At 51.2% G+C, this 17,286-nt stretch overlaps 1 protein-coding gene across 3 annotated transcripts in view; it reads left to right on the plus strand.

Annotated features, from left to right (window-relative positions):
* Positions 1-6,200: 6,200 nt before the first annotated feature.
* IGSF5 (immunoglobulin superfamily member 5) overlaps positions 6,201-17,286 on the plus strand; it is a 50,276-nt gene continuing 39,190 nt past the window's right edge. The window contains exons 1-3 of one of the 3 annotated variants that reach the window (XM_077118947.1): positions 6,201-6,433; positions 9,119-9,195; positions 14,613-14,930. In XM_077118947.1, coding sequence (XP_076975062.1) covers positions 9,138-9,195; positions 14,613-14,930 — 376 coding nt within the window. In that variant the 5' untranslated portion in view covers positions 6,201-6,433; positions 9,119-9,137. Of the gene's footprint in view, positions 6,434-9,118; positions 9,196-11,521; positions 12,024-14,612; positions 14,931-17,286 lie in introns of those variants that run through there. The other 2 variants (XM_077118946.1, XM_077118945.1) reach the window with 2 other exon arrangements.

The following is a 17,286-nucleotide window of genomic DNA, read 5'->3' on the forward strand; positions in this document are numbered from 1 at the left end:
TCTCATTCAGCAGATGCCCTGCAGTGCCCTCTGGTGGTTACAATGAAGGAGAGCATTTCAATGCATATTTTAGCTAGAAACCTTACAATCCGCTTGTTTTCCTCAGTAAAATAAGGACAATAATTGAATACGGCCTTCACGGGGTAACTGTGTGGATTAGATGAAGTAATGTCCATAAACATCAGTGCATTGTAAATGCTCAATATGTTATAATTATGGTAGTTCAAAAATACATTGTATACAACATTTACTTCAAAATGTAGTATAGGACATATTTGAAATTTATTGCTTTTTTGTATATATGCTATTTTTCACAAAAAAGGGAAAAAATTTGACTGTGATGATACAAAATAATTAAGCCCTCTAGCCTCCTATATTCTGGAGCAGCTAGAAGGAAAAATATGAGAGGATCATATGGTAGCCCATGACAAACTCTGTCCTGTAACTATTTGTTGAAGAGTGTTTTGAAAACTATTGCTTTTTCTTTTCTTTGCTTTGTACATATGTTACACTACACAATAAAAATGTTTAAAAATGTAGTATGAATATTTGGTCACCTATACCTATGATGACCATGTAAGTTATCATAAAACTGGTATAATTTTTAATGTAAATAGAGGAGATATAAATAATTTCCTAGGGGCTGGAGGCATAAAACAAGACTGTCAAAGGCAATCTATAATAAATGTAAGGGGAATAATTATAGTAAATTGAGCATTTACAATGCACTGAAGTTTGTGGACATTACTCCATCTAATCCACACAGTAACCTCATGAGGAGTGTATTCAATTATTGTCCTCATTTTACTACTGAAGGCATGGGGCTTGTAGGGTTCCTAGATAAAATAGAAGACATCCAGTTAAATATGAATTTCAGATAAATATATATTTGTAGTATATCACAAATATTTAGATAATATTTAGATAAATTGAATAATTTTTAGTTTAAATATGTCCCATGTGATATTTGAACACCAAACACATTCAGGATGGTTGGTTGGTGTGTGGAGAACACAAGGAACAGAAATGCACAGTCCCTGCCTTCAAAGTCTTTACAACTCAGTCATCTTCATGTTCATTTTAACACAGTAACTTGTTCTATTGAACAAAATAATATTTTTGCACGTGTGTGATTCCCTAAACCTATTTCCAACCATTAGTCATGTGATAAATTATTCTTATTTTCCCTATGGTGAAGTGCTAGTTATCAATGCTGTGTAACAAGCAGCCACCAAAGCGGCTTTACCAACTCCCATTTATTATGTCCGAGATGCTGTGGGGCGGAGACCAGGCACTTTTGGGTCCTCTGCTCCAGGCTCCCTGGCAGGGCTGTGGGCAAGGCTGGCCAGGATTGGGGCCTCATCGGAAAGCTCCACCGGGATGGATCCACTCCCAGGCTCTCCTGGCTGCTGGTGGACTGGGGTCTGCTCTCAGGGTCTTGCCGCCTGGGCCTCTGCAACAAGCCACTTGCCTCTTCAAGTGCGCAGGCTGAGAAGGCGGTAGAGAGGGTCCACCAGCAAGACAGAAGTTACAGTCACCTTCGACATGGTCACGGAAGTGACAGCCCATCCCCTTTGCCGTAATCTATCGGCTGGAAGCAAGTCAGACGTTCAGCCCAGAGTCTAGGACGGGCGATCACACAAGAGCGTAGAGAGCAGGCGCGGGAGGACTGGGGCAGCTTGGAGTCTGCCATCCTCAAGGAACCTGAGGCTCAGGTGGGTGCTCACAGTGGGTGGGTGCTGAGGATCCTGAGCCCCGGAAACCCCCTCCCCAAGGTGTATCAGAACTCTGCAGACAACATTTAAAGAAAGCAGCAAATTACCTGATGTATGCCCACATCTGCAGTCAGACTAAATCTAATTCTCATCTTCAGAAGCCAGGAAGATTCCAGTCCCAAAGCCAACATGAACATTTTCTGAGCAGCTCCCGCCCCTGTGCAGGCCTCATTTCCAAAACAGGGTGGTGTGATCAGTTCTCAGCCATGCGCACCTGTGGTGTGTCAAGTCATGTTGACATGCCTAAATGAGAATTCTCTCTAAAACTAGAGGAGAATAAAGTAGATTGTGATGTTTTAAGGGCACTTTGCAAAGCTTTTCTATGCTTTGGAATGCATTTCCAAAAACCATTTTATTTGTTTTTGAAAATCTAAGTTCACTTTCAAGGGTCATTTTCTTTTGCTTTTTGTCCAGCCATTAGCATGTGCAGTGCGTCATACACAGGCAGTGACAAAGTGGGGAGCTCCCAGCTGGGGCCAGTGAGCCAATAGCAGGCCCCCAAAGCTGGTGAATGCTTTTAAAAGAGTTTGCACACTTTGAAGGTCTCTCACCCAGCAGCTGAAATTGCTTCTTTTTCCCCATTGAGGAAAGCACGTGGCCCTTGCAGTGTCTCTCGTCACTTGGAGGACGGCAGAATCGTGAGACCCAAGGTCCAGAGCTGGAGGCCTGCGTGTCTCAGACCCGCTTGTTAACACAGGTCATCCCCTTCTCTCCTTCATGTCCGGCTCTCACACCCCAAACAACTGGGGGATGCAGTGCTTCTGACACATGACCCCAAATCTTGGACATGGTTCCCTTTGAGAGGTGGGGTGTCCAAGGCCTCTCCTGGAGTCTGGACCCCACGCCTACTTGGCTGAGAGGATGCATGGATGTGACTGTCATAGGCAGGACTCCAAGATGAGCCCCCAGGCCCACGTCCTTGTGCAGCCCCCTCCCCTTTGGGGGTGGGGGGGACCCGTGACTGTGGGGAGCTGGCTCTTGTCTGGGGGTGTCACAGTATAGGGCAAAGAGGATTCTCCAAATGGGCTGAATTGAATCACATGTGCCCTGTAAAGGCAGAGCATTTTCTCCAACTGGGAGCAGAGGAGGAAGTCATCAATTTGAGGCAGAAGAGGGTGGGATGCCCTGTTGCTGGGTGTGAAGCTGGGGGGGCCATGCCAGGTGCCAGGGAAGGGGGTGGCTTATCGGAGCCAAGAGCAGCAGCCAGCAAGGAAACGGGACCTCAGTCCCCAAACCACAAGTAATGAGTTAGGTTAAAAACAGCATAAGCTGGGAAGCAGATGCTTTCCCCGAAGCTCCAGGTAAGGACCCAGTGGGACTGACACCTTAATTTTGGCCTTAAGAGACCCTAAGCAGAGCACTGAGCCGAACTTGTCCAGATCTCTCTTCCAAAGAACTGAGAGACTGCACGTGGGGCTGTTTTAAGCCACTAAGTCTGCAGTACTTTGTTACTCAGCACTAGAAAACCCACTTGGTGGCACTGTGCCCATTTCTAGGTCTAGGCCTTCAGTTTTCCAGCAGCTGCCATCTTCCTTCTCATAGAGCATCTTCTCTTGGAACGTGTCTAAAGCACACGTTAGAGACTGTTTTCACTCACTGCACGGTGTCCCTACCCCCGTCTGAGCTCAACACAGTCCCTCAGAGAGGCCCTGGGCCTCGCTCCCACATTCATCAAGGTGGCCCTCGCTGCCACCCTCCTGGAAGTTTCCTTCAGAGTCTTTAACGCAATTTGAATTACAATGTGAATATGCTTTATGTGAGTTTGAATTTTGAGATTTTGGAGTATGTAAAGAATATTAGGAATGTCTCTATAGTCAAACTTTGAAAAAATGCAAATTACAAAAAAATAAATTAATTAAAAAACCCTGAGGCGTTGCCCAGCCCCGGAGCTGCCTTCCTGGGGACTTTGTGAGCTCAGCACTCCGTGGTCCGTCTGTGCTGAACAGGCACCTCTCAGGACCCAGCCTGGCTGGGGGAAACTCGCTACCGAGCTGCTGTGAGTGGTTTTGGTGATGCTCACAGCGTTAGGGCATTCGTGCTATTATAACTCAAAAGCTTTCTGGAAGCCCTCCCGGTATCATCAATACCGTGCTGGGGTTGGGGCCGGCGCAGCTCTGAACACTGGGCTGACGACCTTGGAGGGAAGCCACCCGTCGTCGCCCGAGGAGAGCCCGTCCCCAGGCCTCCAAACATCAGAACTGACGTGAGAAAGGAAAAGAGGAGAATCAGGGCAAAAATGCACCACACTGGCCTTAGGATTGCGTTCCTGTACCCACGGTTCTGGAATTATTTGAGTTTAGAGTTAGGCTCGGCCTTCAGAGATGAGTCTCATGAACAAGATGCTGCGATTGGAGCATACGACTCCCCAGAGGCAGGACCCCCTAGTGTTTTGCCCACCATTTTCCCCACCAGCTCCTCGCACAAGGCCCAGCCCTGAAAAATGTGTATTAAGTGAATGAATGAGCATTAGACACCGTCATTCAAGAGCAAACCGTCTGCCTCCTCCGTGGGCTCTTCCGAAGGGAACTGGGTCTCACCTATTCTTCTTTCCATTTCGTTGTGGGTAAAACGCAGCTCATAACCTCATGGAGCTGGGGGGATAATGCGAAGCTCTTAGAGCAAGTTCGGGCTCCACGATCCTAGGCTGGTTTTACTGTAATCACTTATGAGAACTATGTGTGACATAGTCCTGCCGCATCCCACAGGCTAGTTACACAGGCCTGGCAGGCGCCTGCGCGCATGGAGGGCTGGGGGCTGGCCCCCGGGGGCTCCCGTGGGTGGGGCGGGGCTCTCCCCCAGCCTGTCCTTCCTCCGCAGGACCGAAGTACCCTGCGGGCAGTCCCGGGGCTGGGGGACACCGTGTTCCCTCTGCCTGGAAGACTGCGGCGACGGTAAGTGTCCTCTGAGTATCAATCACATGTAATTAGTGAGTGACGTGGCTGACCCGGCCAGGTGACCTGGAGGTGTCAGGGTGTCCAAGGCTGACTTGACGATGTCACCCCAAGAGTTCAGGTGAGCTCTGGAGCAGCAGGCCTGCCTTACACATAAGTTACCCTGAGAGATACAAAAGGTGCGGGCAAGTCAGTAAGGATAGTGAGCATCCATTATATCCACTAAAGCCCACCGACTTCGTTGAGCAGGGCAAATGCTTGGTTGAATCATGTTTACATTAATAGCACTAATAAGCCTAGGTCAGTAATACATGTGGTTGTTTCAGTGCATTCTCCTGGTGGACTTCATATTGCACTTTTTTTTTTTGCATTGAGTAGGTTCCTCGAGTGACTTTCAAAACATGCTAAATTTCTAATTAACTGCTAAGGTGCAAAGGCAAGGAAACTTGGGAATGAAAATGGTTTAAGTAAGACGTAGTCAGAGTAACACAGTGCAGAAAGAGAACTTTGGGCCGAAAAGAAAAAGTATTGCTGGTAAAAACTGGCATTTCGTGTAAACACTAAAGCTTTGGAGGTTAAAGTGTGTGTAACTTAGAATTGGTGAGGACGTCAGTCAAAGCACAAATTTTCAATTATGGCCATTTTCTGCAGAAGAGGGCCTAGAAAAGTTTCTGAGTTGCGAAAGGGAAGGAGCTTCATCCACACACTTACTTTTATTTGTTTTCGGGGGCCTATGGTCTGGAAGTTCCATCAGGAGACAGGAAGAGAGGGTGTTGGGGTCAGGAGAAGCTCCTCGGGTGCGCAGTGACCTGTGCAGTAGGACTGAAGGCATCCCAGTGGTCTGCTCCAATGGCTGAGAGGACACGGGGGGCAGTGTCCTGACACTGGCGGAACAGCCTTGATTCCCCACCCATTGCTCTCAGCCTCTGTCTGCGTGGGGGGTCCCCACCTTCTCACTGTCCCCAGGGAAGGTCACGTGTGACGGGGACACAGAGACAGGCCAGGGGTTCCAGAAGGGCCTGAGAGCTGCGCCCAGGCCCCCTCGGGGTGTAGGGAGGGGGTCTTCTCCAGACATGGTCGCAGTGCTCTTAGAAAGCCACGTTGCGAGCTGGGGTGAGGAGGGGGGCCCACGCACAGCGCCCCCCAGCACAGGCCTGGGCGGCTGCTCTCGGGGCCCACCCTGTCCCTGAGACTGTCCCGCTCCCCAGGCCTTGGGGCAGAGGACGCCTTCCTCTACCTGGGCTGCCATCCTAGGGGTGCTGGTGCCTGAGGCAGAAGGACCGGCCTTCCCACCTGGGGTCCCTGCGGGAGGCGAGGAGGGCGCAGGCCCAGGCGAGACCCGCACGGGGCGGGAGGAGGCCTGACCCTTCCAGCTGCTGGGCCGGGGGGGAGGACCCAGTGGGCAGGGCCGGCCTCGGGAGGGACCTGCGACAAGGGTGGGCTGGGCCCTGGGGGTGGCCGGGGGGCTGGGGGGCTCTGGTGCTGGGCCTCGGGCCTGCACTTGGCTTCCTGCTTGGGGCGGCTAATGATTAACGAGGAAACCTGCCCCTCGGGTGCTGCCCGCCCTGCAGTGTGGGGCCGGGGAAGGCCACCTCCTTGTTTATCCCGGACTGTGAGTGACGGGGCCGCTCCAGGAGGAGCTTCCTGGTCCCTGTGGAGAGGATGGAATTCTCCAGGGGCCGCGCAGCTTCTGCCTCTGCGTGAAAAGGGAGCCTTCAGGAAGCAGAGCGCGTCTGCTGAAGCCCGGGACAGATCTGCCTGCCCAAGGTGAGAACAAGCTCGTCGGGCCTCTTCTAACTGGGGTGTGCCTAGGCACCCCCCCAACACACCCGGGTCTCCCCAACTCCTGGCCCCTTGCCCAGGGCCGCTCCGGCCCCAGGAAAGCCACTGACCGGGCTGCCCAGGGAAAGCATGGACCTGCCTCCCGGTTTCTGCAGAGTTAAACATTAAAAGGCTGGGTGGTGGTGAGGACTCGGAAACCTGAGACAGGTTCCCCGGCAGCCCGCCCAGGGACACAGGGAGCCCCGCTCAGGGGGCGCTGGGGCCAGGCCCTGCTGGGATTTGGGGTCTGCCCTGAAATGCTGGGGAGCTCCCAGGACCCCCGCTGCCCCCTGAAAGCGCCCGCCCATGCTCCCCCGCTGCCCTGTGTCCTGGCAGTTCTCAGGCTCAGTCCCCGCGGGCCACCGCAGGGCACCCCGGAACCTGGAGCTGGTGGGAGGTGGAGAAACGCAGGGGCCTCTTGCTTTTGGTGGAGTGGCTTTGAGCACATCCCTGGCCTGGTTTTCGTGGCAGCTCATTCTCAAGCTGCCCTTGAGCCACAGCTTGTCGTCTGCTCCGTTTGCGTCCAGGCTTCCCACTGCTGCCTGAGACGGGAGGTGTGGAGGGAACAAGATCAAACTTCCCGACAACCCAGAAAGAAGGTTTTGGAGGGTGGGGGTGGTGGGTGGTGAGTAAGCCAGACGCCGATTCAGGCGTGCTTTTCCCCAGGATGGCCAGCTCGGTGGGTTCTTTGTTCCCCGCCTTTCTGTGCAGTGAGGAAATGGTTGGGGTTGAGTCCACCCACATGGTACACGTAATTAGGGTTTCTTAAGAAGGTGTCTCAGCTTTTCAACTGAAATTAGACAATTCGAGTCTTCCAACATGAAATGAATGAGAAATTAAGTCTCACGTTCCAGTCAGATGACCCGATAGAGACATGAACTTACAAATGCCTGGCCTACACCTGACTTCGTTAAAGGGGAATAGGTCTGGTTTCAGTTTAGCTTTATAACAGTTTCCCTCATGCCCACACCTCTCCAATATCATTGCCTCGCCAACCCACATCTGCTCCCACCTCACAGCTGGACGCTCGTGGCCCTCAGTGGGTTCCTGCATTGCCCTGGGGTTTGTATTTTTAAAGCTTCTGGATTTTTTTATCAACAGAGTCATTGTCATACAGAAAATAATTGTGCCTTGTGTGTGAGGACACTGGCAGAGTGGAGCTCTTAATAACCTCCCAGCATGACTCAATTCGGTGATCAGCGACTAGAAGTATTTCCTATCTGATCTTAATCTGTTGCTACAGTTTCAATAATGCCTGGTCCATGCTTCTCATTTATTGCTTTCAATATAATGTGTAAGCTTTTATACCTCTGCAGCACCACCCCCTCCTCTGCTGTAGGTTTCTGTTCTAAACAACCACCAGAGTGGTTTATCTGCAGAGGCGTGTTAATCGAAACTTAAAGACCAGTAAATGATTTAGTTGATGCTTCACAGATGGGATCTTGACTAAATCACAGGCCGGCTATGGTTTCATTTCAGTTTGTGTACAAGCGCTGCACCACTGGCCATGGAAGCTCTGCTGAGCCTGTTTTAGAGGATGTCAAGGGGTATGGTGCCGTTACCCAGGGGTCCTACAGCACAAATATTTTGCATCTTGAATTATGGACACTAGTAATTATATTGTTAGGACAAATGTTGAATTTTGTTTTCAGAGGATCCAGGGAAACAAAGGGATGGGAAACCCCAGGTTCCTTCTCGTGACCCATAAATACCCAGTAACTTCAGTGTAAAATGTGGGCCATTGGCCAGTGCACCTCTGCTCTCCTTCTGTGCACTGCGGTTCATTTGTTAGTGAAATACAAAGAATAAATGCAGGGTGACCAGTGAGCAAGAGAGTTCTAGAGAGCACAGGGGCTGTGGGAAGGGCAACCACATTGCCTTTTCTGCAGCTTCTCACATGCCACGCTCGGCCCCACCCCAGGGCCTTTGCACCTGCTCTCTGCCTGGAGAGCTCTCCCCGCAGATATCTGCAGGGCTGTCCCTCCACCTCATTGTCCGTCTCACTGTGGGTCACCTTCTGGATGGCGTGTCCTCTGGCTATCATCTTGGAAATGACAGCCAGCCCAGCCTTCCCAGTGCCCTGGCCCATGCTCCCTCCTGCTCTGTATTTCTCATCCCTTTCCCACCTTCCCATAGGCTGTATAACCTAGGCATTGGTTTTATCACCTCTTACCCCTCTTAAAAAGTAAACCACTTGGAGGCAGGATTTTTTTTCCATAATGGTTGAAGCATTCTGATTAAAGTGAGCGGAAGTAAGCCCTCACTTCAGGTCCTGGTCGGTAATTTGCCGGTAATGGTTTACTGTCTGCATCCCATGGTTTATCCTCGGGTTAGGGAGGGAAGGTTATCTGATACACCAGTTTGAATGAGCCTCAGAAGCGCCCCCAGGGCTTGGTGAGGCACAGATGCTGGCCCTGCCCCCAGGGTCTCTGACGTGGCAGATCCAGGTGGGCTTGAGAATTTGCTTTTTGAACAAGGTGCCATCCCAGGTGAGCGGGTGCTGCTGATGGCACGGGGGACCTGATCTGCCCTCCCCAAGGCCCCACAGCCTGGAGGGGGCCCAGGACATCTGTGAATAGGAGACACCCGCGGGTCACGGATGGACTGTCCCCTGCCCCCTCTCTTCCCCAGGGCACGGACACCTGCTGAGATGGGAGGCAGCTGGGAAGGCGTGCCTGGACCACTGGCCATCCTGGTCTGGCTGGCAGGTAAGAGCCACGTGCCATGGGTGGGCGCAGCAGGGGACATCCAGCCTCGGGCAGTGGGTCAGGCCCGGTGTGGGGAGGGGGGGCCAGAGGAGGCAGCCGGAGCACACAGCGACCAGAACGGCCTCTCTGGTCCAGCCACCTGTTCCCTCCCCCAGCAGCCTCCCTTTGGTGGCAGCTCAGCAACAGGAGTGGAGCCTCAACTGCCCCATCATCCTGGTCCTTTCTGTGCTCGGTGTCCCCCCAGCACCTCCCCACGGGGCATCCTGCTGCAGGGACACCCCCTCTCCTGCCTGGGCTCCCTCCTTCTCTTCCATCTGCCCCCCAGGAAGGGCCAACTCAGGCGTCACCCCCTCCCCCAGACCTTCCCACCCCTTGCGTTTCTTGTGGGTTTTGTTCTATTTTATTTATCTATGACCATCCCAGTGACCACCTGCGGACAGGGTGGCGGCCGCTGTCCCAGCAGGCTAGGGGCTCCAGACCGGCCTCTGCTTTGCAGGAGATGGACCACGTGGGCCGTGCAAGCCTCGGGGCCCCTGAGGCTGCACCACCAGGCCTGGTCGTGCTGCTTCCGCAGTCCTGGCTGCCAGACTAGATCAAAACCCACTGCGGGTTCCTTCTCTCCTTACTGCCTGATTGTAAGGGTAGTACAGCAAACGTATAGGGAAAAGTGCTCATGCCCTAGACCTCCAGCTGCAAGGATTGTCCCAAACTGATCTCAAGAACATTCCGTGACCAGTCTCCAGAACCCCTCATGCTCACTTCTAGTTACCCTCTGCACCTCCCCCGAGGGGGCCAGTCTCCTGACTTCTATTTTATACACAAGCTTACTCCAGTTTGGATGGCTGGATAGTATTTTTACTATTCTAAACCTCTGGTCAAGACAGCACTGAAAAAATAAAATAGAATAAAACCCAGTAAGAAATATCAGACTGTGATGCCTGGCATAAGGAAGGGCTGTTTTGTGAAATGCCAGTTTTAGGTTTATTTGCACGTCAGGTCTGTGAGCTGCAGGCTGCGGTGTGAAAGTGCATTTGTGATTACAGACCTCTGAGTGCCAGTCCTTAGAGTGTACCGTGCTAAATGCCTGGTAGGTGCTTGTTACCCAGTTTGTCCCATGGAGGAGATGCTGTCGCTGCTTGTGTGGAGCTTACAGATCCATCCCAGGGTGAACAAAATGCTCTACACACATTTTGGGGGGCTGGAGGCACGTGGGCCACTTTCAGGTACAGGTGCAAAGTCCTTTTCCTGGGGTGACGTGGGAACTACTGATTTTGGAGTCTGTCATTTTTCTGGGACATTTTTCCTGAAGAAGCTGAGCCTTAAGCCATACTTTGAGGGCAGGGATGGCCTTGGCTGGAGGCCCAGAGATGGGGAATCCAGAGGGGAGGGAGCCACGGGCAGATGTGCAGCCAGTCCCTAATACTGGGTTGCTCAGCGTGAAAACCCGTGGGGTGGAGGTGCTTTCATTTGTGGACTTAGCTTTGGCTAGCCTGAGATGGCAGAGGCGCACAGAAAGCACCCCTTCCTGTCTTCTTCTCTCTCTGTCATCCCCCTTGTGACGGAGTTTAGGGAGTGCCACCACACTGTTTGTTTATTCGGTAAATATTTACTGGGGCTCTGCTCCATGCTACTTATTTGCAGGTACCAGGATAAGGTGATCAGCAAAACCAGGCCCACCCCTGCCGGTGAAGAGGCTTAGAGTCTAGTGGGGGTAACAGACATTAATTGATGAGAAAAAATATAAATGCGCCACTGGGACAAATGCCTCAAAAAGCATCGATGCTTTGAGAGTGTGATAGGGTGGTTGAGCCTCAGTGGGGTGGTCTGGGAAGGCTTCCCTGAGGAGGAGGCAATGAGCTAGCAGTGAAAGAGACGGGGCCTGCAGGTGGGTCACTCCTGGGCCAGGGCCTGGCGGCCAGCGGATGACGCCGCATGTGAGCAGTTAGGGAAGGTCCGGCGGCCAGAGGGTGGCGCGGGCAGCAGTGGCTGCTGGACAGGATGTCCACGCGCCACTCAGCTGGATCCTAAATATGCTATCGTTGGGGGTTATTTGGCCTTTATCCTAATGACTGAATTGTTTTAACAAAGGTTGGGGAGTGGGGTGGGCTCAGGGGAGGGGGACTTGAGCAGAGGGGCGTTTTGAGAAGCCACTGTGGCTGCCGCCGGGAGAGCAGCTGTGGGTGATGCTGGTGACATAAGGTGACAGTGGGGGTGGCGAGGGCGACGGTGGGGTGGCGAGGGTGCTCTGGCAGCTCCTGCCACAGTGGACAGTCCAGGCCCTTCTCCGCACACCTCCCTCGTTTCTCAAAGCCTGATGGTCCCAAGACCCCGCCTCTCCTTCCCAGGCTTTTCCCCTGGGGACTTGTCCTCTCCTGCCCCCCCTTCCTTTCCCTTCTTCCTGCCCAGCTGCAGATTTTCTGTTTGTCGTGTCCGTGCTGGTGATCAGTAAGGTGGGAAAAGTGGGGGGTCTCCAGGAGGCAGCAGGGGAAGCCAGAGAAGCAGGGGGTGGGGGAGCAGGAGGGTCATTGGGTGCAGCCGTCCCTGTCACCTGCGCCAGGGAGACTATCAGGTGCTTTTCCAGGTGGCCTGGGAGAGCAGTCGCAGGAAAGTGACATTTGAGTTTAGCCTTGCCCCCAGGAAGGCAAGCTGGGAGGAGGCTGTTGTGGGAGGGACTCAGCTTGTTCAGCTGCTGGGAAGAAGCAGGGAGAAGGAAACTACCTCGGGGGCAGACAGTCTTTTCCCAAGGAGAGCAGCGACCTCAGGGCAGGAAAGGGCAGGAGGAGTAGATTAGCAATTGGAAGATGCTGATGTGACTAAAGTTCTTACAAGTGGGTAAAATGCCCCAGAGGAATTCCCGCAGATAGCAGAGTTCAGGGCTTGGCATGGGGACCGCTGCCCCTGGGGGCCCTGGGCAGTGGGGCGGGGGTGACACTGCTTTCCCCCAATGCCCTAGCTCCCAACTTATCTGTTGGCTCACCAGGTTAGAGGAATTGTAAAGAGGAAAGGCAGGTTCCATTGAGGGGACTGTGAGGAAAGTTCTCTGTGTTCGGTTTTGTTGTGTTTATTGTGTCAGGCAGGGTTGCAACACTCCAGCCACACCCACAGCCCGGGAGGAGTGGCTACACCCACATGCCTGGGGAGGCAGCCCTGGATCAGGAGGGGGAGCTGGAGAGGGAGCTGGAGAGGGTTACTTTTGGGTGTGGCTGTGACCACAGGGAAATTGGTGCTTAGGGTCTGTGCCTCCTGTAGAGTTTCGGGGTCACATTCAAACTCAAGAGATTCCATCGGGCACCGCCCCTCCCTCGCTCCTCTAGAGCTGCACGGGGCAGGAGCCCACTGCCTGCTTTTGGTCATTCTCAGCTAGATGTGCTGCCTGCGGCTTTCAGGGGCTGCCTGTGGGGTGTGCATATCCTCTAACCACACAGCAGTGGGGGATCCGCGTGTGGGGGAGTGTCCTGGGCTGCGCCCCCGCCGGCCCCCGGGCCTGCCCCTCTTGGTGATCCCAGTGCAGGGCCTGGGGCCCGGCCCGCCCAGCTGCCTCGCGCCAACTCCAGGCCAGAGCCCAAGGGAGGAGGGGAAACTTCCATTCAGGGTGGCGTTGGGGGCACTGCTTGCCCTCTCCCCTTGGGTGGAGATGTGGCTGTTTCCTGTCTTTCTCGCTTCCGCGTTGATGGGAAGGGCCACTGGCTCAGGGGTGGGGACCTCTTCGGGGAGTCATGACTGATTTGCCTTCCTCAAGGCTTTAGGTTTTAATTTAACATCCCAGATCACAGGTCCTCCAATTAGAGAGACTTGCCCAGGGTAAGGTAGAAGATCCCATCCGAACAGTGTTTGGTTTAGGATTATGCTCACACTTTATTTCTTTTTTATCACGCCCAGAGGCCAGACAGACCCAAATTCTGGACTAGCTTCTGTTAACTCTGACGCTCCTTGGTTCTGCTTCTTTCAAGCCTTGGGCCTCCCCGAACCTCGCTCCTGGCTACCGCCCTGTTCCTGCTTGCCTGGGGAACCTGCTCCACACTGCAGTTCCTTCTTCCCATGACCAGTTCCTGCAGCCTTCCTTCCCCGGTGCTGGGGACCCAGGGAAGTGGCAAGTAGAAGGAGCAGGATATTGACAGCAGGAAGTTCTGAATTTGAGTCATAGCCCAACCCTGTGGCCAAAGGCAAGCCCTGGGACATGGCTGACCTTCACTTCTCATCTTTAAAATGAAGTTGGTGAAAGGATGAGAAGAAAGATTTCCTGAAGGCTATCCATTGCTAGGCAAATGCTAGTTTCAATTATTATTACAAAATATGAGAAGAATCCAGGAAAACACTGGCTGCCAATTTTGGGGGTGGTGAGAAAATCAAACCCAAATGTCCCAGAGTTCTCTGAGCACCTCAGGTAAGAACCTCACTCTTCTCCAGTGTTTGTGACTGAGTCCATGTGGGCTGAAAGCCCGATGTTCTCCAAGCAGAGGACCAGGCAGAGATCATCATTTCTATGAAAATAAGTGTCAGGTCGTAAGTCCTGGGACCACCTACCTGCCTGGTGGATGGTTTTTTTTTTTCATTATAAACTTAAATTTTGCAGAGATTTCCCTCAACTCCTCCTTCTGTCCCATGAACCTCTTGCGTTAGCTGGTGGAGTTGTAGACACGGTGGGAATGGCGGGGCCTTTTAGCAGGCTTCCCCACCAAGGTATACCCACTCCAATATCCTTCTCCCTGTCTGCCCTCTCTCTTCGTCCTGCCCATGGGGGTCTCTGCTAGTTCTTAGGAAGAGGGCCTTGGTGTAGGACCATCCTCTCAGATGCCTGGAGAGCAGATTTCCCAGCCCTCCTCCTTAGTGTCCTCAAGGTTGGATGTCCATCCTTACCTAGTATTTCTTCTCTCTCAACCTCACTCATCCTCAGACCCTAGACACTTTCATAAGCAGCATATCTGAGAGCCCAAAGGGAGCAGAGGTGTGGAATGGGCTCTCTCTGAGATGGGGGGCTTCTTCCGCCTTTCCCCTCTGAGCACTGGGACCTTCTGGGAGGTGGAAACAAAAGGTCTTCCCTTCTCACAGGAAGGAAACTGAGCCAGTGAGGTTGGATGGTTTTCTTACAGTAGCAGAATTGAGCTGGTTGGGTTCCTTGGAATGGACTGAGGTCAGAGGTTTACGGTAGCCAAAGGCAAGGGACAGTCCAGCTGGGAGAGCTGTGGCCCATGGAGTGACACGCATGGAGTGAGAAGGAGGATGTGGCAGTGGCTTGATGTCCACCAGAAGCTTCTGATTTACTGGTGCAAGACCTGGGATTAGGACCAGTGAGACTCAGGGTCTGGATCACTGGGCAGCCACCATGGGGCTTCAGCTGGTCAATACCGAGGGTTACACTGTAGACCTGAGGGGTACACACGAATCCATTTACTACCTTGGAAACTGGTGTCTTCCAGCTTCCGGAACCTGCTACCAAATCATGGAAGGTCCCAAGAACGCAACTGTCCTGGAGGGCTCGGAGGCTCGCTTCAACTGCAGCGTCTCCCAGGGCTGGCGGCTCATCATGTGGGCTCTGAACGGTACGGTGGTCCTCAGTGTCACTCCTAGGGAGCCCATCATCACCAACAACCGCTTCACCTCTGCCAGCTATGAGGTGGGCGGCGACTTCGTCTCCCAGATGAGAATCCACGACGTGCAGGTCAGTGACTCGGGGCGCATCACGTGCAGTCTCCAGAACAGTGACCGGGACGCCTCTGCCTTCCTCTCCGTCCAAGGTGTGTGTGCAGGGGGCTCCGCCATGGGAGTCCATGGGGCAGTGTCAGAGGGTGAAGGGACTTTCTGGGTTCAGGTCACGGGTGATGACCTCCATCCTCGAGCTTCCACTTGGTGTCATCTCAGAATTACCCTAACGTTTACTCTTCTCCCTTCCTAATGCCATCTCTTTCCCTCATCATCCCCTCTCCTTCCTTCCTCCCCCCTCACTTCCTTCCCTCTGCCCTTCCTTTCCTTTTTCTTTTAAGACTCTCAGAGATAGACTTTATCATGGCCTCCTCGAATCCATTTCAACATCGAAGAACCTTCCTGGAAGTCTATCCTGAAATTTTCTTGTGCGAATTACAGCTCCCCCCCTGCCCCACATTTTTAAATTTAGAAATAATTGACTTTCATTGCCATTCCTCTAATTTTTATATACTTGATTTTATTTCTTTGCCTTAAATCACTTATAACTTTGAAGCATGTTTTAACTGTTTCCTCTTCTCATTGAATTTCCCTGATTTATTTCACTTCCTGTCTCCAATAATAGCGTCTTAAAGCCAAAGGTGTGTGTTCACTCAATATATCAAGTTTTCTAGAGAAAAGAAAAGAATATACCAAAAATACAGTCATGGGTAACATTTTTCATCTTTGAAGGTAATTTTGAGGTGCTGAAAATCATACTATTTGGTGAAAAAAATAAAAGGATGCTTTCCAAGGATTTAGAATATTCTTATCAAAGTTCAATGACTTTGCATTCTTTAAAAGTGAATTTATATATTATTTATAGATGCACCGGAACTAGGAGAGCTGCTGATTTCTATGGTAGCACTTCTTGTAATAGATCATGTTGTGTCTTTGAACTGTGTCTTTGTTTTAATCTATACAGATGCCTTCTAAAAGAAATTCCTATAGATTCAGTCTATATTTATGGTGTCAGTAAATGAAACTTGATAACATTTGGTGGCTGTACATGTCTACAATTTGCATTTGCATTTTATGCTCTTTTTCTTTAAAGGTTCAGCCAAATTCTTGTGTAACTTTTCTGCATCTTTAATTTTGTGTGGTTTAACTGGGGTAACAATATTTTGAAAGTAAGTGATTTTATGAGACTATTAGGATTATTGGCCAAGTTTGCATGACCAGATTCTTTTTAAATAGTTTGCTGACTAAATGGAAAGAACACAGGAAAGGGAATCAAAAGATGTGTTTTCTGGTTCTGCTTTCATTGATTACCTGCTGTGTGACCCCTGAGATATCTCGATTTCATCATCTCTTATATGGGGTAAGGCTTCCCCACCCACTGCACAGGTGTATTTTTTTTTTCTTTTTAATTTTTTTCTTTCTTTTTTTTAAATACCAAAAAACACCAAACAAACACAAACATTCTTAACTTTTGATCATTCCATTCTACATATATAATCAGTAATTCACAATATCATCACATAGTTGTATATTCATCGTCATGATCATTTCTTGGAACATTTGCATCTATTCAGAAAAAGAAATAAAAAGAAAACAGAAAAAAATTTATACATACCATACCCCTTACCCCTCCCTTTCATTGATCACTAGCATTTCAAACGAAATTTATTTTAACATTTGTTCCCCCTATTATTTATTTTCATTCCATATGTTCTACTCGTCTGTTGACAAGGTAGATAAACGGAGCATCCGACACAAGGTTTTCACAATCACACAGTCACATTGTGAAAGTATATCATTAGACAATCATCTTCAAGAAACATGGCTAGGGCGGGCCATGGTGGCTCAGCAGGCAAGAATGCTCGCCTGCCATGCCAGAGGACCCGGGTTCAATTCCCGGTGCCTGCCCATGTTAAAAAGAAAGAAAGAAAGAAACATGGCTACTGGAACACAGCTCCACATTTTCAAGCAGTTCCCTCCAGCCTCTCCATTACCACAGGTGTATTTTGAGGATGAAATGATGAAAGTGACTGAGAAGATGCTTGATGACTCCAAAGCTAGTTGAGTTTATTGCATGTCAAGTTGGGGAGTCAGTTGTGGACGAGCGCAGATGCAGGTACCCAGTCCCTTCTGCCTGCCTGCCTTGTACACAATGTCATGGCTTTGTGCCTTTGTCACAGGACTGCTGTGGGCTCAGACAAGTAGGTCTGTGTACAGCCTCAGGGGCAGCTCCTGGCTCACAGTGACGGCTCTACAGTCATTTTATCATCTGTTCTGTTCCCGAGAGGAGCAGGCCCTTGTGTTAGGATTTAAGGGGACTCGAAGATGAATAGAGTAAGACACAGCTCCTGCCCTCAAGGATCTCGCAAGAAGAGGGGATAAAGCCAGTGCACGATGGATGCAGATGCTGGAGAATGCAATGGAAGGAAAACATGTTCAGGTCAAAACGGG

The sequence above is a fragment of the Tamandua tetradactyla genome, chromosome 10 (genome assembly GCF_023851605.1).
Source record: "Tamandua tetradactyla isolate mTamTet1 chromosome 10, mTamTet1.pri, whole genome shotgun sequence".
In the NCBI taxonomy this organism is placed as follows: Eukaryota; Metazoa; Chordata; class Mammalia; order Pilosa; family Myrmecophagidae; genus Tamandua; species Tamandua tetradactyla.